The sequence below is a fragment of the Heteronotia binoei genome, chromosome 5, assembly GCF_032191835.1.
Source record: "Heteronotia binoei isolate CCM8104 ecotype False Entrance Well chromosome 5, APGP_CSIRO_Hbin_v1, whole genome shotgun sequence".
In the NCBI taxonomy this organism is placed as follows: Eukaryota; Metazoa; Chordata; class Lepidosauria; order Squamata; family Gekkonidae; genus Heteronotia; species Heteronotia binoei.
In genome coordinates, this window is record NC_083227.1 from 43070783 (window position 1) to 43090731 (window position 19949).

General features: G+C 46.8%; 3 protein-coding genes across 3 annotated transcripts in view; 2 read left to right on the plus strand and 1 right to left on the minus strand.

Moving 5' to 3' along the window:
- OGG1 (8-oxoguanine DNA glycosylase) overlaps positions 1 to 19949 on the plus strand; it is a 235649-nt gene that overhangs the window by 72539 nt on the left and 143161 nt on the right. The window lies entirely within an intron of this gene.
- On the minus strand, positions 1539 to 14802 carry TADA3 (transcriptional adaptor 3). Its single transcript, XM_060239344.1, has 9 exons — positions 14656 to 14802; positions 13785 to 14004; positions 11515 to 11765; positions 9992 to 10097; positions 7281 to 7422; positions 6472 to 6575; positions 6268 to 6377; positions 3914 to 4099; positions 1539 to 3764 (listed from the first exon to the last, which is right to left on the minus strand). The coding sequence occupies exons 2-9, from the start codon at positions 13989 to 13991 to the stop codon at positions 3572 to 3574; spliced, it is 1299 nt and encodes a 432-aa protein (XP_060095327.1). The 5' UTR covers positions 13992 to 14004; positions 14656 to 14802; the 3' UTR covers positions 1539 to 3571.
- Positions 15185 to 19949, plus strand: part of LOC132571998 (tubulin tyrosine ligase 3-like) — a 62844-nt gene continuing 58079 nt past the window's right edge. The window contains exons 1-2 of the mRNA XM_060238791.1: positions 15185 to 15279; positions 16810 to 16928. Coding sequence (XP_060094774.1) covers positions 15277 to 15279; positions 16810 to 16928 — 122 coding nt within the window. The 5' untranslated portion in view covers positions 15185 to 15276. The remainder of the gene's footprint in view (positions 15280 to 16809; positions 16929 to 19949) is intronic.

Consider the following 19949-nt stretch of genomic DNA (forward strand, 5'->3'; position numbering starts at 1 on the left):
TGGGAAGATGGAAGGGGACCTGAAGAAGTATGACTTCATAGATCCACCTTCCAAAGCAGCCATTTTCTTCTAGGAAGCGATTTCTGTTGCCTGGAGATGAGCTTTAATTCCTGGAGATCCTATCTCAGTCACACACACAAGATCCTGGGCTACTGCTCAAACTAACAATGTTGAATACACGTTGCATCAATGTTGTGATTGACACTGAATGTTTGTGGCAATGGTATCCTAGGTCTGAGGAAGCAAGGAAGAAAATGGAAGCTGAAATTCAAAGCAGACTGAAAGCTGCAAGCTGAACAAACACTCTATAGAGCACTGAAGTATGTGAACTGTGAAGCTAAGTACTCACCATAAATTTTAGAGGAACCTTAATCAGACTTAAATCTTATAAAAACAGTGTAAGTTTGGTACTTCATGTACTGGGACCTTTATGTTCCATTATATAATGACTAAATGTTAGATTTTCAAATGATATGTTTAGTGACTCAGCGAGTGTTTTCTGGATATATACAGTTCTTTAATAAGCACTTAGGTACTTTTGTGGAAACACTTGAGAAGTTTTCCATAAGATATTAATATTATAATAAATTTGGAGAGGGACAGTGGCTCAGTGGCAGAGCATCTGCTTGGGAAGCAGAAGATCTCAGGTTCAATCCCCGGCATCTCCACCGAAAAAGGGTCCAGGCAAGTAGGTGTGAAAAACCTCAGCTTGAGACCTTGGAGAGCCGCTGCCAGTCTGACAATACTGACTTTGATGGAGCGAGGGTCTGATTCAGTATAAGGCAGCTTCATATGTTCATATGTTATATTTATATGTACTTGGTTTAGTTATTTTCAGTTTTTCATGTGTTTACCCACCTAGAGATTGGCAATCCTATCTGTCTCTCACACACACACACAGGATCCTGGGCCACTGCTCAACCTACTCGCCCACCACTTCTTCGCACAAGTACTGTAGGCTTAGTTATAACCCTGGTTGTGAACACATAGGGAAAAGGAGGCCAGCTTAGTGCCCTAAAAGGGCACACCTTGAGTTTCAGGACAGAGAAGCATGACAGTGTAATACAGTTAACCACACAGGTTTTGCTGTGTTCTTCCTCCAGTGAACAGCCCAAACTCACACATTAGATCTATATCCCTCCATCCATATTCCCAAACTCACACATTAGATCCATACCCCTCCATTGAGCACTAACTCCCCCCCAGCATGAAAATGTGCCTGAATTAAGTCCTCATTTCCCTCTTGCAGCCAAATGACAAGATAAGACAGTAAGTCTGCTAACTTGACAGAAGGCCCCGAAGATGTATGTCCCATCCCATCACAACCAATAGCAACGAACTTTAAAGGCAAGAGTGGGGCAGAGCCAGTTTACCGTTGCTTTCCTCTACATAGCTCGTCTTCCTTGATGGTTTCCCACCCAAGTACTGACCCTACTTAGCTTCCGAGATTGAACTATACCATACCACCTTCCCTCCTCTGAAGGCTCCATAGGGTAAAAATAAAAATCCTAACACACACACACACCAATCACTGCTGCTCCTGTAGTCAAACGGTTTATTCTGGGAGAATTCTTGTGAGGCACCATGTTGACACAACAGCCACACACTGCAGTATATGTGGAGAATGCCTTCAGACTCTTTCCACCAATCCCAATTCCTGGCTATTCCCAAAACCACTCTGACATACTCACAAAACCTTCCTGAAAACAAACACAACAGGACAGCTCTGAAACCTGCTGGTACCAGAGGGCAAAAGGTTCCACATTTTTTAAAAAAGAAAACAAAGTATGCTTCTGTGAACAGGTAGCAAAAGCCCCATCAAACACTGAGAAGGCAGCAACAGGTAACTGGACACCAAAGCAAGACAGTGTCTGATGTAAAGCTAAATGCCTGCTCTAGATTCTCCCACCGAGGTGTTCTGACTGTGCTGCAGTAGCTCCGTCATCCAATTGCAACAGGTGCCACCCAGGTGCTGCATTGTCTTAGGACTGAACATTGTAATGGTGAACATGGCCCTTCTGGAGCAGCCAAGACAAAGAAGGGGCAACGGGACAAGAATCAACAGGGAGGGCAAAACCAGACATCTCACCCGTCCTCCTGCCTTCAAGAAGCCAATGGCAGGCTGTGTTCTGCTGTCACCCAAAAGCATCGGTGGCTTGCCCTGCTGCCCCACCCCCACCCCTATCTGGTACAGCTTGGCCAGATGGGCTGCTCCCATAATTGAGTGTTCTCCCACAAGTTTGCAGGAAGCAGTCTTAGCCCACTTGGGTGGCCCCTGCACAGCCAGTGTCCTTTCAACTTCCCTGCAGAGCAGGTCTGGGGGGAGTTCCAGTTTCCCTGTTGCACAGCTTACCCACTGGCTCTGCAGCAGCCTGTTCTAAAAAAATAAAGCATGCCTGGAGCAAAGCAAAGCATTGTGGGAGAATGCCCTGCTCCCCAAAATTCCTCCTTGGATATTCATTACTGATTTGCACGGAGGTGTGATGGACACAGGTGAGTTGGGTGACTGGATCCAACTCCACTCTTCCCAAAATGCCTAACCCCTCGCCCCCGCATCTGCTCATACCTGTCGTGTTGTATGGCCTCCACTTGACCCAGAGCTCTGGTCCTCTTTAATCAAGGACCTACAGTCATCCCTTATGGCAAGTTCTAAGGGGCCAACCCCCTTTTTCAAAGTTATCAAGATGAGTAGAAGGGAGGGGATGGAAACTAATGTGTGACCTACCATCACCACAGGAAACAGCTAACCAGAACAGGAAATAAAGCAGAGCCATCAAGAACTGTCTCGGACTCTCTTCTTCTATGTAGGGTGCTGCACTCCACGCTCTCAGCTGGTGCTTGGACCAGTGCTAGAGCTCAACAAGTGACATCAGGAAGTACATAGCTCCCTCTACTGCTCAGCACTCGATACTGCAGGCACCACTCAGGGAAGAAGCTGGTTCCAAATTCCAAGCTACACAGGCCCATTTAACTCAGGCCTACCCCCAATTGTCAGGTTAAGAATGTGCATCTGCTGCAACATAGGAGGCGGGAGAGGGACACACAGACTTTAAAGGTATGGCATTGCAGAATTCTGTTCCCAGAATGCATTCTGCCTGTAGCGGCTAGTGGCTCACACAAAAGCAGGGCAAGGAGAGAACAGCAGTTGGGTATAATGTTAATAAAGATCCAAGGCAGCTCTTGAGAACATCCCTTCAGTTTGTGCTGCCTGCCAGCTCTGAAAGCTGATAAAATGCAGGTTATAATGTCCTGCCCTGATGCCAAGCCACAAAAACCTATAGATAATCTAGGGTGGGAACTGTGGCTTTCAGCAAAAGGCAGGCCCCATCTTGACAGCACCAATGGTTGCAGCAGTCTGCAGGAAGAAACACGATGGCTCCCAAAAGCCCAGGTTTGTCTGGGACTCTGGCTGCAGCACAACCAAAGAGGGCACAAAGAGCACACTGGAAAGCCGATGGAGGGAGCTGCTGCAGTCTGTATTGGCAGTGTGCACCTGGCCCTTATGGTAGGGCCTAGGTTGCGGCTCAAACAGACGAGCCTGAACAACGTGGCTTGTATCCAGACCCCAAAGTCAGCCATCTAGCAGCTTAAGGATGCTCTCGCGTTCCTTGAGACTCTTCCAGGCCTGGTCTTTCTCCTTCTTGGTCGGTGTGCGCTTCTTCTGGCGTGCCGCCATGATCTTGCGGAAGGCGTCCATGACCTCATTGTCTGCCATCCGTACCCGCTGCCGCAGCTCCTGCCTATGTAGCTCTTCCTTGGCCAGCCTGCAATGGGTGAAAAAAACCAACTGGCTTTCAACAACGCCGGTGTTACACCCTCCCTATCTTGGCCAGTCCCACCAAGGTCTGAAGAAGATGAGTGGCAGGTGGCAGAAGCTATTGGTGTACAGGTGGCAAAAGTAATGGGGCCTTACCTGAGCAGCTCAAGTTTCTTGGCTCGGTTGTGCGCATTCAAGGCCTTGAGCTCAGCTTGCCTCTTCCGCAGCTCGGCCAACACCTCGTCTTCAGAGTCTTCGGCAGGCCGGTCCTCCGACTCCAGCAGGCCTTGAGCAATCAGCTCTTCCTTGATGCGGCCCTCCAGGGACTTTGTGTGGGGCACACTAGAGAGGAAGAACCGCACCCATGGGGAAGTATTAAATGAGAACTGAAAGTCCACCCAGCCCAAAGCCAGGGTTCTCCCATGAAGAACAAAATGGACTCTTAACTTCAGAGAGCAGTGTTCAAACCCCTGAACTCATTTAATGAGCTTTAGACAAATCGTTAGATTTCAGCATCAACTTCCGGAGAACTGTATTCTCTGTACTTTAACAGGAGGAACAAAACACACACAAACTCAACATCAAAACTTGAATGGTAACCAAGCTTTGTCATTTTCAGATTTTGGCAGGCACAATCTGTATACGTTAAACAAAGCTGTCTGTGTCTACTTGTAAATCGAGCTGTTTATACATAGGTATCATGGGTATCTAAATGGGGGACAGAAGGGAAAACAGTGGATCTCTGCCAAAAGAGAACTTGAGCCTTGCACACAAAGGGGAGGGGAGCACAACAGTCCCGGCCACTTCCCTTCCTTGAATCCTCCCTATGTGAAGGCTGCAAATGCATGTATCCCTTGCAGTGGAGGGCCCAGACAGGCATTTGTTCTAATTAAACAAGAGAACTGGGAATTAACTAGTCTGGAGGAGAGGTGCATCACTTTTCCTCATCAGCCGGTGTGAGGAGCTCCCAAGCTGCACAAATGAGTCACCTGCTGCTGCATCCCAAGACCTCTTGGAATATGGTGTCTACCGTGCTGGCTGTCTTCTTGCATTCCCTGCTGCTATGGCTATGTCAGAGGTGGGAAGAGTTTGAGCAGGGAGTGATGGGTGGGAGAGAAGAGACTGGGCTTAGAGACACCAATGTCTTTGATGTTCATGCCCTCTTCCCTCCAAGCACAGTTCCCTCCCTCTAGGAATGAATGGCTACCTTCTCTCTGGAGCCACCATGGGTCAGAGGGAAAAGATGATGCTCAAAAAAATGTCTTCTTCCTCATATCCATTGGTAACATTATGATAAGGGGGGCAGGGAGAAAGAAAGTAAAGGGACAAAATCCACCCCCCCTTTACTTGCAAGTTCCCACTTGCATTGGCTTATGCTACCTAATTTATTTTTGCTTCTGCAAACCACAGAAACCTCATATCCCGGCCACTGGAAATCCTGCTCACCCCTCTGGCTTCTGGCATTTTACCAAGCATTGCCCTCAAACCACTAGGCTTATCTTCATGATCTTCAGAGTTGGGAATTTGCCCTGTTTTGGTTTTGATAGTCAAGATGCTCGATTCTGTAACCACAGCCAGTTTCTGCACTTACATCTATCTATCTATCTATCTATCCATCATTGGCATCCATCCTTTATTGGCATATAAAATAGATAAGATAGAACATAAAATACAGAATGCTTTTTGGATTACAATTGGGTAAATATACCATCAAATTGACTATATCTTATCACAGTGCAGCTTTATGGCACATTGCAAAATACAGCCACCTTCTCGGTTAAGTCCAGAATGAAGTCATTTAGGATAATGAATGGGGTCAGAGAATCTCATCTTATTTACCAAAATAGAGTTTAAAACTTAAAAAAATTGGAATAAAAAGCACAGTAAAAAAGGATATGTAAAATTGTTTCAATGTAACTTGGTTTACAGGGGCAATATCTAACTGATTATAGAACCTTTTGAAATCTTCCATATAGGATTGCAAATGACTTAATATTTAGTCTGGCCAGAAAAAGCTCTGCTTTGTGAAATTTGCAGGGAATGGAAATATGAAACCATTTGACCTGTCTTTAATGGAATCTCCAAGCTCAAGGGAGATCAAGTCCTATTGGCCACACTCAGGAACGCACTTGCACATTAGGCCACATCCCCTCATGCCAAGCCAACCATAACTGCGTACCTGCGCGTTTCTGCTCAAAAAAAGCCCAGGCCACAATGTCCAAAATCCTGCATTTAATCCTTTGGAAGGCTTTCAATTGGAAGAGCATAAATAGTAAATCCAAGGATAAACTAACAAGACCAGTTTTTCTTTTTAATGTAAACTAACCAGTTAGACAATTCAGATTTTGAAAGCATTTGATAAGAGGAGCACTTGCATGTAAAACTTCCAACAAGCCATTTTCCATTTCCCCAGCCTTTCAGAAGAGACAGCACGAGCTACAGCTCCATATACTGTACTCAGAGCTCTGCACTTTACTGGCAACTCCATTCCCTCTCTGGCTGATGCTCACCTGAAGGGCTTGTTCTGGCTGCGAGGGGAGGTGCTGGCCCCATCACCCGCAGAATCCTTGCTGGCCATCTCTGGAATAGGGGAATCTTCGATGGGGGAGATTATGTTTTCCTGCAGATGGAGAGAAGGTTTAGTTTCTTGCCTGCCAGAGATCCATGACCAGCTGCAGCTAATGAAAGGTGTCACTGGGATTGTTTCTACTTACCTCAACAAGGGCCTGCAGGAGACGCTGGGTCAGAGGGCCAAACGGGCAACCATCCTCAGGCTGTTCATGCTGGGACTCTGACTTCTTCAGCAGAGCATCGACATCTGGGGCGGATGAACGAAGGAGCAGTGAGTGCACTGGCTGAGATGGCTTGAGCCACACACAAAGGACAACTGCAGGGAGCACCTTTGCAGAAGTCCACCCAAACACACACACATACACACACTGCAGGGGGAAAGAGTTTGGACTCTGCCAATCTCCAGGTTTGTCCTGGAGATTTCCCAGAAATTACAACTGGTCACCAGACTACAGAGATCAGTCCCCCTGGAGAAAATGGCTGCTTTGGAAGGTGGGCTCTAACCCTGCTGAGTCCTTCCCCTCCCCAAATTCCCCCCTCCTCCCCTCAAATATCCAGGAATTTCTCAATCCAAATTTGGCAACCATAGCTTTCTACTATGTTCCTGAGGTCCACAAGAAAATTCTTCTCCTTTATAGCCTCTTCCTACACCAGGGGTGGCCAAACTTGCTTAATATAAGAGCCACATAGAATAAACATCAGATGTTCTGAGAGCCGCAAGGTATGAACATCAGATGTTTGAGAGCAGACAGGCAGGCAGGCAAGCAAGCAAACAGATGGGGGAAGGGGAAAGAAAGCAACTCTAACTTTAAATACATTCTTCAAGCTGGCTGACAGGGTAGTGGAGGCTTCAAGAGCCGCACATATGTGAAAGAGCCACATGTGGATCCCGAGCCACAGTTTGGCCACTCCGTCCTATACGCATGCAATTCCACCAAGTCACTCAAGAAACCTTTCGTGTCCAGCTCTGTTAGTGGCCCCAAGATGCCTTTTTTCTTATCGGCGGCAGCTGCAGCCCGAGCTCCGTCTTTCTGCTCTTCTAACAAGTCCTCCTGGGCCCAGCGCTGAGAGTAGTGCTTCCCCAAGGGTGGGATCTACAGGAGTAAGACAAGGAGATGAGCAACATGAGGACTCCAGGGCTGGCCTGAAGCAGCCAAGAGTCAGGAACAACACAAGTCCAGGTCCACCTTCCCCCTGTTGCCAGGCCCATATCACTGTTCTCCTGCAAGCCCAGATCTAGCTGCACCATCACCGAACTGTTTCCTCTTCTCTCTCTCCCCCACATCAACTCCCTTTCAGCTCCTGATTTTCCCAACTGATCTGACCCACATCATGTCGAACTAAGGAACCCATCCCCACTTCCAGACAGCAGACCCCCTGCTCTAGCAATGTCCACAACACCTTTGACTAAGCCATTGTCTTCCAGGTAACTCAAAGCATCAAGAAGAGGTGAGAGCAGGGGTGGAGTTCTCACAGGAGCTCCTTTGCATATTAGGCCACATACCCCTGATGTAGCCAATCCTCCCAAGTGCTTACAAAAAAGAGCCTTGTAAGCTCATGGAGGATTGGCTACATCAGGGGTGTGTGGCCTAATATGTAAAGGAGCTCCTGCTAGAATTCCACCCAGAAGGTCCCAGGTTCAATCCCTGGCATCTCCAAAAAAGGGTCCAGGCAAATAGGTGTGAAAAACCTCAGCTTGAGACCCTGGAGAGCCGCTGCCAGTCTGAGAAGACAATACTGACTTTGATGGACCAAGGGTCTGATTCAGTATAAGGCAGCTTCATATGTTCATATGTATGTTCACCCCTGGGTGGGAGGGTGGGGTGAGGAAGAGGAAACGACTCCCTGGAATGCAGGACCATTATTTCACAGGTCCAATGGAAGGGTCAGCCTGCCAGCTGGCTTTCATAAGCCACACTGCTACGCCCAGGAACACACTTACTGTCAATATGTAGGATTTCTTTTTATGCTATGTAATATTTTACTTAACAGTTAAGGGGGGGAGTGGAGAATTTTAATAGGATTAGAAAACTGGAAGTTTGGTCTCTAGAACTAAAGTCCTGTGATGCCAGAGCCAATCTACCATTTTTAGCAGATCTAATCAGAATCCTTCTGAGTGGGGCTCACTCTCAGGAGAGCCTTCTTAGAACTGCACCATTAGTTCTTTGAAATCAATGGACTTAGAAGGATGCAACTCTCCTTGCAATGTTAGAAACTGCCATACTAGGCGTTTTAGTTGTTCTTCACACTAAACCTGTTCTCAGACATTCTGCATTCTAATCAGTAGGCCCAGAAATGCTAAAGAAATACAAAATGGGTGTGGAGGGAGCAGCAGCTCATAACTCATGTCTGTATGTGCACAATGGATAACAGTCATGGGACCGAAAGAGAACCTACACATTCAAAAGCAGCAAACCTCTGACTGTCAGAGCTATGTCTTGGCCTGTTTGAAACAGGATGCTAGACTTCATGGACCACTGGTCTGATCCAGCAGGGCTCTTTCTATTTATGCTTTTAATAGGGCCACTGATGCCAGCAGTATACATACAATATGCCCATGTCCCATACTGATGATGTGAACCCACTCTGGTTTGCCCCAGCAAGCAAACACCTCAAGGCAAGTTACTGCAGGCTGCAATTCTGAAGAGGGCCACTCTCATAGAAATTAGTGAGATTTAGCTTTGAACATGAGGGCTTGTTTGAACCAGTTAAGATGCAGGAGGTGGCAACTAAAATGAGCTAGAGTTGTCTCATCCAAGAAAAGGCTTTAAGAGGCTGGGGCAAAAGCACTGCCAGGCTAAAAGGCAGAAGACGCTCTGTTTTTCTTTCAACAGCCCTACAGTTGTAAACATGGCAGGGGAGGGAACCACAGCTTCTCCCATTCCTGTGGCCCCACTTCCAGCCTACTGAGTGGCTTTTCAAGATGCAAGATGGCTCTTTGGGTTGTGGCCTGCTACACTATGCATTGCAGAAAATTTTAAAGGAAACTAGCAGGGAAGGTGCGTAGCAGGGCCCTTAGCTTAGCCTGTAATCCATGCTCTACAGCACTGGCAGCCCAGTGGATAACACAGCCCAATACCTTTGCAGCACAGTCACTGGTTATCTAGGAGAGAGGGCGTCTCAGGCCCAAGTAAATGATGCTAGTGAACCAATGCTATAGAGTGGGAAGCCAGAGACTTGCGCAAGACCGGGATGTAAACAGGAGAGCCAGTATAGGGTAGTTTAGAGTGCTGGACAGCTTGGGCAAGGGAGACCCAGTTCAAATCTTCACTTGCCATAAAATTTACTGGGTGCCCTTTGGCAGTGTTCCCTCTAAGCGGAGTTAGTGTGAGCTAGCTAACAGATTTTTAGCCTCCAGCTTGCAGATTTTTGTCTTAGCTCAGGAAGGATGACCACAGAGCACACTAATTTATGTAGTAGCTCACATCTTTAATGTCAGTAGCTCACAACTTTAATGCCACTAGCTCACAAAGGAGAATTTTGCTCACAAAACTCTGCAGCTTAGAGGAAACATTGCCCTTGGGCCAGTCTTTCACTCTCTGCCCAAACTACCTTGCAGAGAATCAAATGGAGGAGGGGAGAACTACATGTCACCCTGAGCTCCTTGGAAAGAGAATACGATCAAAGGAATGCAAATAGACAAACAGTCCTGGGGATATTTACCTTGTAGTGCTCGGCCTCATCCTCCGGAGGTTTGAGGAGCTCTTCCAAAGTACGCACCTCCTCACTGGTGAGGTCAGAGCAATACGGCTCCACCGAGGCCCAGAATCTACAAACACAGTTCCAAATGTGAAAGAATCACAAATCTGAAGCATGGGTTCAGATGGGGGATAGCCTGCATTCTTTAAAGGGTTGGGGGTCTGCCAGGCATTCCACCATGCTCCAGGTAATGGAAGAGTATGGTGTAGCTGCGCTTGCAGGACTGGTGGCAGCAATTCCCTTGTAGGGGTTATTCATGAGAAAACATTACTTTTCACTGTCCAAGCAATCCTTGCTAATAGGAGTCTGCCTCTTGCTTTTAGCCCCACAAGGATGATCATGCAGAAGCATCCCAGAGTTCTGCATTCTTTTTTTACATAATGGTTTGTGAACCCTCCATTTCTAAACTCTATCCACACCAAATGAAGTTGGAGCACAACGGAGTGAATTGGTTATATATGGTGTACTATTGCCACTAGGTACTGCCATAGGGGAGGGACGGTGGCTCAGTGGTAGAGCATCTGCTTGGTAAGCAGAAGGTTCCAGGTTCTACCCCAGCATCTCCAACTAAAAAGGGGGCCAGGCAAATAGGCGTGAAAAACCTCAGCTTGAGACCCTGGAGAGCCGCTGCCAGTCTGAGTAAACAATACTGACTTTGATGGACCGAGGATCTGATTCAGTATAAGGCAGCTTCATACGTTATGTTCACTGAAACCAAGCAGTGTGTCAGTATGATCTCAATCACTGCTCTCCATTGGTGGAACCAACTGCCGGAAGAGGTCAGAGCCTTGCAGGACCTCGCCCAGTTTCGCAAGGCCTGCAAGACAACATTATTTCGGCTAGCCTTTAACTGAATTGCCGATATAGTAACATAAAGGATACTTAACAGCAATAAATTCCATCAGAAATCAAATGATATTAGCACCAAACTGTTTTAACTGTTGAATTGTTTTATTGATGAATTGGTTAATGTGTTTCTACTGTGATGTATTGCTTTTACTGGTTGTGAGCTGCCCTGAGCCTGCTTCGGCAGGGAGGGCGGGATATAAATCTAATAAATCAAATCACCCCAGCAGGTGCAGCTGAGGCATGAGAATGCTGTTGGAGGACAGCAGGTGATGGCTCCACAGCCCAGACCAGGCCCTTTTAAAGGAAATAGGATTGGGCTTGCAGGTTGCTGGCGAGGAAAAGGCTGAGGAAAGACACCACTCCATCAGTCTCCTCTCTCATCCCCACCCACAGGAACAAAGGAAATGGAAGACAGACCCACAAGGCCAAGCAGATCCAGGACAACCAGGAAGCTTCTCCTAGAGAAGAAATCATACAGAAGGCAAACCTCCTGGAAAGATGTCCCAACTGGAAAAGGGACACAGCAAGGAAAACTTCTTCTATGAAAGGCTCCCAAGATAATATACTCAAAACATCATTTATGTAGCCAAGAATCATTGCTAGCATTACAAGGTCATGCAAATCTCACTCCCCCGTACCTATTTGGTGCATCATTTTTGGGAATGCGTGGCACATCAATTGGGTCATCTGGGAATTCGTACTCTTGGAGTTTTGGCTGCAGGTTTTTTGATTTGGGCCGACCGGGGCCCTGCCCTGTGCTGTGGCCTCCTTTCCCTTCTAGCTTCTGCTTCTTGGGTTTGCCATGCTTGATAGGAGTACCCAACTCGTGTTCCTTGCCCAGCTTCAGAAATCGCCTGTCCCCTTTCTTGTCTTGCCAATCCGTCAGGATCTGGGTGGGAGCATAATGAGGGTTTGAAAAGCCCACCAGAGCACCACTGGTGATTTTGGTGCTGCACTCTTTCATAATATCACCCCTCTCAGAGCAGGAGAAAAGAGATAATGCTGAGGTGTGTTCATATAGGTTTCCCCAAGCAGGTGAAATAATCTCTGATAGTATTTACTTAATTTTTGCTTCAACTTCCTCCCCAAAAGGAACCCCAAAGAACTGCTGGCAAGAACCAGTTTGGCTGTAGTGGTTAAGGGCAGTGGGTAAGAGTATGGGCTGAGAAGTTAAGTCTTTCATGGAGAAACACTCTTTTCTTATTTGGGGCTTGCAAAAATCCCACATGTGGTTTTAAAAGGTGTTTGTTTTTGGCAAAGACAGGCAAGCAGTGGAAGTTGATTGCTCCCAAGTATTGCCCACCCTGTCAACTGCTGTCCAGTCAACAGCCATCAACACTTTATAAACACAAATGGCTCTCCCAGCCAAAAGAGAGAAAGAGAAAGAAAGAGCCAGCTCACACCTTAGCTAGAATGTGACACTTGGAAAAGGACAAATATCTGGGATGTAGAAGTCTAGATTGTATCTTCCTGGAGACTTCAGGAAGGGAAGATTTGACTGATGGCAGGGGTGTCTGTGTGAGCAAAGACAGAGGAGATAAATTTCCTTGGCACAGAATGAATGGAGTCCTATTTGGCTGATTTCATTTGGAGGAAGGAGCTGGGCTTTAACTTGACGACCACCATTGCCATGTGGAAAAGGCAAAGGGCAGGCAGCCCAGACAAAGACTCCAAGGTAACAAGAAGCTTTCAGAATGCCATAACTTTCAAGTTTAAACAGCCTGCCTTAGAACAAGACTTGCTAGGGAAAGGATGGCCAAACTGCGGCTCAGGAGCCACGTGTGGCTCTTGAAGTCCCCACTGCCCCATTGGCCAGCTCGGAAAAAGCATTTGTCTCTTTAAATCACTTCTACATGCCATGTCAGCCAGCGGCCTAGAAAATGCACTTCTCTCTACCTCTCCTTCCTTTCTTGTGGCTCTTAAACATTTGGCACTTATTCTATGTGGCTCTTATGTTAAGCAAGTTTGGCCACCCCTGAGCTAGGGCATATGTAGACTGAGAGACAAAGCTTTCCTTACTTGCTCCGTTACTGCGCCCTTCCTTTTTTCAACAAATCCTTGTCTACTTTAAATCCTGATAGTCAATTTCTATACCACATAGACCTCCACCAGTCAAACACACTCTCTAAAACAGGTGTCAGAGAAGGGAGATGGTGGGTTGTTAGATTGTTATTTCCCCAGGGAGTATACAAAAGTGGTAAAGCTGTCCCCAAAATAACCAGTTGTTGAGTGCAGGAAATATGGGCACTAGGGCAGAGCCTTAAAACAGCAACACAAGAGGGAAGCTAGGAGTGCTGACCCTCTCACTGAGTGACTGGCTGACATCAGTGTACTAAAGATAAGTGAGAGGAAACCCCTCCAACGTGGACTTGAAAGAATGGCATGCTCCTCATGGCGCATCCTGTGATAACACTAAAGAGCTAAAACTTCTGGTTGCTAGACAATTGTAGGCTCTCCCGGCTGCACTACACACATGGTATTCAAAGTCATGAAGGCCTTCTCAGCAGGTTTGGTTTGCATGCAAAGTGTGACTCTGTCTAAGGTAATATAATGAACCAAAAGCAAATAAGCAAGAACAGAGTAGAAGGTTCTCTTGCAGTGTTGCTGTATTTTGGCTGCCTAAGATGCAACATGCTACAGAGGAAGTACAAGAGCATAACTTCACAAATGAGATTCTCCCATACATTGCATCTAAACTATGAAGTAACTCTTCAACCCAATAGTCTCCAGCTGACCACAAAACTGACCAGGGGACCACACTGGCTGTGGAATCTGGATAAAAGGCTTCATACCAATCATATGCAGATGTGCTCTGGAGAAAAAAAAGGTGCTTGACTTTTGCAGAGGCAACACCTGTATTTTGGGCCATAACTAAAAGCATCTCCATGCCATGGGATTACCCTCTGACCTGCGTCTCAGCCTCCAACACCCGGAGTCGGCGACTAGCAGATGACAGCAGTGTTTCCAGCTCCAGCTGCAGGGTATCAAGTTCTTCAATGCCGATGCCATCGTCCTCTGAGCGGGCCAGCACTGCTGTGTATCGTGGGCATACCTTCAGATGGTCCACAGACTTAAAATCATGGAACTGAAGGGGGCAATCCTTCAGCTCAGACATGGCACTGCTGGGCCTGTGGAAAAGAAAGGCAGATATTAAGGCGGGCAAAACAGACAATACCTGCCCAGGGCAGGACTGGAACAGATCTCTTCAGCAGTGGAAAGGGGCTTGTATGCAAACTGGCCTGGCCATCTCTAACTCTACAGAAATTTGGAGGCAGGTGGTTGTTCAGACAAAAACTTGAAAAGGTAGAGGCGTATGAAGAATGTTGGGTGTTATTGGGAGAAGTGCAAAAACAATTAAAAGAGTGAAGGGACTGGATTAAAAGAACAAGGGTCATCTGATTTACTGAATTTTAGGGGAAGGGCGGAAAAGATTGCTGAGGCAAACCAGGCTGCAGGAGAGAGGTTAAGAAAGATGGCAGATCAGAAGGGAGCAATGCAAAACGAGCATATAGGAAAGAGGAGTGTCTGCAATGGGCTAGGCTGGTATGGAAACAGTCCTGAGAAGGAGGTAATGAAAGCAGGATGGGCCAAGGGGCGGGCTTGCATGGGGGAAAAGGACTAGAAGCGCAGGCACTATTAGGCAAGGACTGCGCACGATGCACAAACGCGGATGAATGGAACGGCCAGGAAGGGTCACTGGCGCAAGAAGGGGAGAGCGTACAGGGGTCGCTTCCGGTTCTAAGGCGTTTGTTCCTCTTTCCCTTCCAGGTCACACCCACCTCCCACGTTGCTTGAGGGGGTGGCCGAGTCGGGTATCCCCGGGAGACAGCGCAGGCTGCCCACCAAGAGGGAGGGGCAGAGACCGCAGTTCTCCGCACCGCCGCGGAGTTGCTTCCTCCCCCGTTCCCCCGGCTCCACTTCCGGCCCCGCCCTATTCCAAGCACCCTGCCTTGCCATTAGCCGGACGCCTTCCTTCTGGGCCAGCACTATTGGCTGACGGCCAACTCATTTGCGGGTGGCGTTCTTCTCCTCCTCATTGGCTGGATCCTTTTCGAGCACGCCCACCTCATTCTTGTGTCCAAATATGGAGTGAGGGAGGCCGGGCTGTACCAACGGCAGGTAAGAGGAGGGGGAGATACGGAGAGGAAGAGAGTAAAATGGGGGAGGGGCGGCGCGCGGGAAATAGGGCGTTGGGGCCGCGGCTGTCTTCCCTCCTCCTTGTATTAACTCGATGTCAAAACAAGGTTCGGAAATGAGGGAGATCTAGAGGGATTCCCCTGGCGTCGCCTTATAGGACGGTCCAGCTATTTCGGAAGCGGTGGACAGATTTGGGTGGAGGGGTTATTTCCGCTTCCGTTACTGGGACTTGGACCCAGGGTGCTGCCGCCTCCCTTGCGACGATGGTGAGTGTGAGGGGGTGGTTGGCCGGACGACAGGAGGGCTGGGGAGAGGTCCCAGCTGCCCTTAGCGGCAGGGAAGGAGATGAGGGCTGACAGAGGGAGAGAGAGTAGGTGTCGAGGTAGGGAGTGGTTTGTCCAGAGAGGAGGAAGGGAGAAAGGGCGGGTGGTGGGCAAATGTTCCCTCTAAGCTGCAGAGTCTTGGGAGCAAAAAATCTGCTTTGTGAGCTACTGGCATTAAAGTTGTGAGCTACTGCATAAATTAGTATGCTCTGGGGTCATCCTTCCCGAGCTGAGACAAAAATGTGTGAGCTGGAAGCTAAAAATCTGTGAGCTAGCTCACGCAAACTCAGCTTAGAGGGAACACTGATGGTGGGTGTGGGAGGACTTGTGGTGTGGTCTCTCCCACGCTCATCTCGTCTTTCCTCCCAGCAGCTCAGAGTGGCATGCATTGTTTTCTGTGTTAACATCTTTCTTCACAATAGAATCGTAGAGTTGGAAGGGGCTACACAAGCCATCTAGTCCAGCCCCCTACTCAATGCAGGGTCAGCCTGGAGCATCCTCGACAATTGTTTGTCCAGAGACTGCCAGTGAGGGGGAGCTCACCATCTCCCTCAGTAGCTGATTCCACTGTTGAACAACTCTTACTGTAATTCTCCCCCCCCCCCCCGCCCTGTGATATCCAGCCAGTATTTTCCTGCACTTACTTTAAACCTGTTGTTTCAAGTCCTGTCCTCTGCTGCTAATGGGAACAGCTCCCTGCCCTCCTCGAAGGGACAGCCCTTCAAACAATTAAAGAGAGTAATCATGTCCCCCCTCAATCTCCTCCTCTCCAGACTGAACATTCAGTCTGGAGAATAGTCTTGTCAGGAAGGCCTGGATGCTGTAGGGTGTGTAGTTAAAGGTTAGCCAGTGAGCATTGTGGCCGGGTGGGGTTTTGAACCCCTAATCTGACCCTTTAAGTATTATGCTGAACTTCCTGAATGGTGACACAGTGTTGGACTGGAAGGGCCTTTGGCCTGATCTGACACAGCTTCTGTTATGTTGTTATGGTGGTTTCTGGTAAATGCATTGATCCAAAACAAAATTCAGAAACAAAAGTTGTGTTATAGTTTGTTAGGATCAACCTCAGTGACACAAAGAAGTGTGCAAGTTTTTGAATTTTTAGCAGCTCGTTTATCTTGCTGAATGTTTGAAAACAATAGCAGAGAAGATGTCTCAGCTCAGGTCATGATCTTAAGTCTTGCTGTGTTGGGGAGGGGAATGTAGGGGGTGAGTAGTGTTGGGGAAAATGATCCTGACCCCACTGGTGGACCTCCTGATGACACTTGGGGGTTTTTTGGCCACTGTGTGACACAGAGTGTTGGCCTGGATGGGCCATTGGCCTGATCCGTTATGGCTTCTCTTATGTTCTTATCCATTGGCCTTACAGACTCATACTATGCAAAGGGTGATGTTATTGATGTCTTGTCTCAAGTGTGAGAATGCCTCTTTTAGTTTCCTTGGTGCCTGATGGTTTTGCCTCCTTCCTTACAGACTGCCACCTTGCGCCCATATCTCAATGCAGTGCGTGCTACCTTGCAGGCTGCCTTGTGCCTGGAGAACTTCTCATCCCAGGTGGTGGAGCGGCACAACAAACCTGAGGTGGAAGTCAGGTACGAAGGGGTGAAGAGTTGGAGTATAAGACTGCATTAGTTTTTTTACAAGGAGTGGGGAATGTTTCATTGGCAGCCTTCTACTTCTTCTCAAGTAGGTGAACTGTCTTTGGAAATAATGCTTGGTACACACAGAGGATTAACATAAAGAATTTATAACTAAAGGTTGGTAGATGTAATTGGCCTTTATAAAAATGTATGTGTGTGTCATTTCTGAAATCAGCTGAAGCAGCACAGTGGGAAGTAGAAAGCACAAGGAAGTGGCAAAACAGAAAAGGGGAAATCATGGGAGAATGAATGAAAAGGCATGGCTGTTGCCATGGGAGCCAAATGCGTCAGATCTCCTAACTGTAGCCGGTTTCAAAGTGAAATGGCATTGCCAGGGTCATTTGGCAGTGGAGAGATGGTGGTGGTATTCTCCTTGTTGTCATCATCTCACATTGTCTTGAGTTTAGGTTTCATCTGCTGGATTTTAAGCTGTATATTTTTTGTGTACTTAATGTTCCCTGCTTTGAGATCACATTCTCAAAATATTATAAACTGTTAGCAAATAAGGTTTCCCTTTGCAATCCTGTGTGAACATGGCGCCTTGCCAGGCACTCCATAGATTTTTTCACTCCCCCCTTTTTGCTCAGTTCATCCCCAATTGCCCCATAACAAATATCCTTTGATAGCTTCTGTTTCTGCTTATTTCTCCAATTCATAGCGCCTTATATAGAAAATGATTCAAAGAGGAGTATGAAGAATGTTACATGTACACAGAAGGCCTTCTTTTATTCTGCAGCTCCTCAGATTCTGCAGAAAGTTGGCAAAGCTGCTGCCACTGAGTGATTGCTTGCTGTTAAGCTCTGTAGTAATGAACTCTGTGGGAAACGTAAAGGTATAGGAGACAGTAGCAGGAAAAGGTCTGGGGTACATGGGCTTTCCCCTGTTGCTGTCCAAGTGAAAGGGCTGATATGCCTTTGGCTATGTACCTGAGCTGTTCAATCTTAGGTAGACAAACTGGCAATCTCTCCTGTCTCCTTTGAGGGTCTCACACACCACCTAAGTCAGAGGGGGATCTACGCTATTGTTCAAGAAATACACAGCCATAAAATCAGTTGAGTCCACTGACTTAATGTGAAGAAATAAGGAAGAGCTTGCATGGTAATCAATGAGTGAGGTGCCATATTTGCCCTCTGATCCTCCCATGGCAGGATGCATACCTCCCCATTTTCCTGCTTCACATTCCTGCTGCAGCTCACCTTGTATTTCTGTTCTCTTATCTCTTTTTGCTTCTTTACTCAGTCTCTTTCTCCTTCCATCTCTATATCTTGGATGCATGGTGCATGTTAAACTCTACATCCTAGCATGTAACCAGCCTGACTCTCCTGGTCTCCTTGACAATCTTCATGTTATCAAAAGTGCTCCCCCTGTACTATTGCTGTATATCTTTCTGTGTCTGCATACATGATTCTCTTTCACTATTGATTATGATACATTGAACTGTGGTTGCGTTATTTCTGCTCCTGCAGTCTGACGTCTTTCAAAAGGTGGCATTGTGCTTATTGCCTCTACATGAACGAACGATTCAAAATGGTTCTCTTCATAACAAATTATTGCCAACTGTGAAAGCCAGCTGCTGATCTCTTGATTCTCTGGAGATAACCATTTACTATGTTACTAATATATATTTGCTATTTACTATCACTACTTTAGCACTGAACACTAGTTTGCTTACAAGAATCACTTTATGTAATTAAAAAGGGTTGTAATACAGCTTAACAACCACTCATAAGAGATGCATAACAGCTTGATAAATACATTTATACATTAAGAAGAACAGCACATAGGTTCTGTTACCCTAAGGGGTTGTGAGGGTCTCCTGAGTTTGTTGAGGGAATTAGCTAGGAGGCCGAGACAATGTGAGAGGGGGTAACAAGCAGGATCTCCACCTATGTTTATGGGGATTTTTCCCTCAGTAGAACTCTCAAATGAATCAGGCCTTAATGAAATGATTTTTTATTAATAAAAGTAAAGAAATAAAATTTTAAAAAGTTATCACTTGAAGAGCACTCTAAACACACATACAGGTTCAGAAAATAAAGGTAGTAGCTTATAGAGACAAAAAGGAACTTATTTTATGGGACTATATTACCTGTCCAGAGAATACAGATCCAAGTAGAAGGATAAGCAAAACGAACCAGCGTTCCACTCAAGTTTACCCAACCTTGTGGCTGGGGGTGTAAGTCTTTGGACATCCAAACACACACACACACTCTTGGACAGAGGGTGGTTGATATAACTTTGAGCAATAACGTGATCGCTCCTAGAACAATGCTGTCATAGTGTGAGTGAAACAATGTATTTGAACCAGAGAAGCTGCATAGCTTTCCCATGGGTTGTGAATGCAATGTAATGTTCATGTGAAAATGTCTGTTGTGCTTGGTGACCTCTAATAGACAGGACAAGAGAACTATTCCAAAGGGGTGTTATGGGATTAAAATGGTTTTGACTATAGACTCACAAAGGATGAAGCAGGTAAGGAAAATCAGGCAAGGTGCAGGAATGAGTTAGTTGTACTGCCTTTTCTGGAAATTAATCTTTGGCACTGATGAACTTAAAAGAGGGAAGAGAACTGCCAGAAGCCAGACCTTTGCATCTTTTGGATCACTTTTCCCAGACAAGCCTCTGGCCAGTATTTGATGACACACATTCCATGTGATTGTAGGACATATTTTGATCCCATTTGCAGACCAGGTAACAGTCTAGAGGCGTGACCCTGTGAGATATTAAGAATGAAGGGTGCCTGCGTCACCTTGTCCAAGGTACCAGACTAGTCCTTTGAGGGAGGAGGGCCCAGGCATAACAGTTTCATAGAGTGAATGTACACCTAGAGTCCACTAGCACTGGGGAAATAATCCTCTTCTTGATGCACTCAGTAGACAAGGTGCTGGCAATTCTCCCAGAATGAAGAAAAAAAGTGACATGCTTCCAGTAAAAAATGGGCATGTTTCGGTAGGTAACGTCCTTCGTCCAACT

Bases quoted from the DNA above. Each gene is read 5' to 3' on its own strand.
- TADA3 (XM_060239344.1), bottom strand. From the start codon at position 13,991: ATGTCTGAGCTGAAGGATTGCCCCCTTCAGTTCCATGATTTTAAGTCT. The intron at 6,576-7,280 runs GTTTCTTGAGTG...CATCCGCCCCAG, and splicing joins AACAGAGCTGGACACGAAAG to ATGTCGATGCTCTGCTGAAG. The intron at 3,765-3,913 runs GTAAGGCCCCAT...CACCCATTGCAG, and splicing joins AAGAAACTTGAGCTGCTCAG to GCTGGCCAAGGAAGAGCTAC.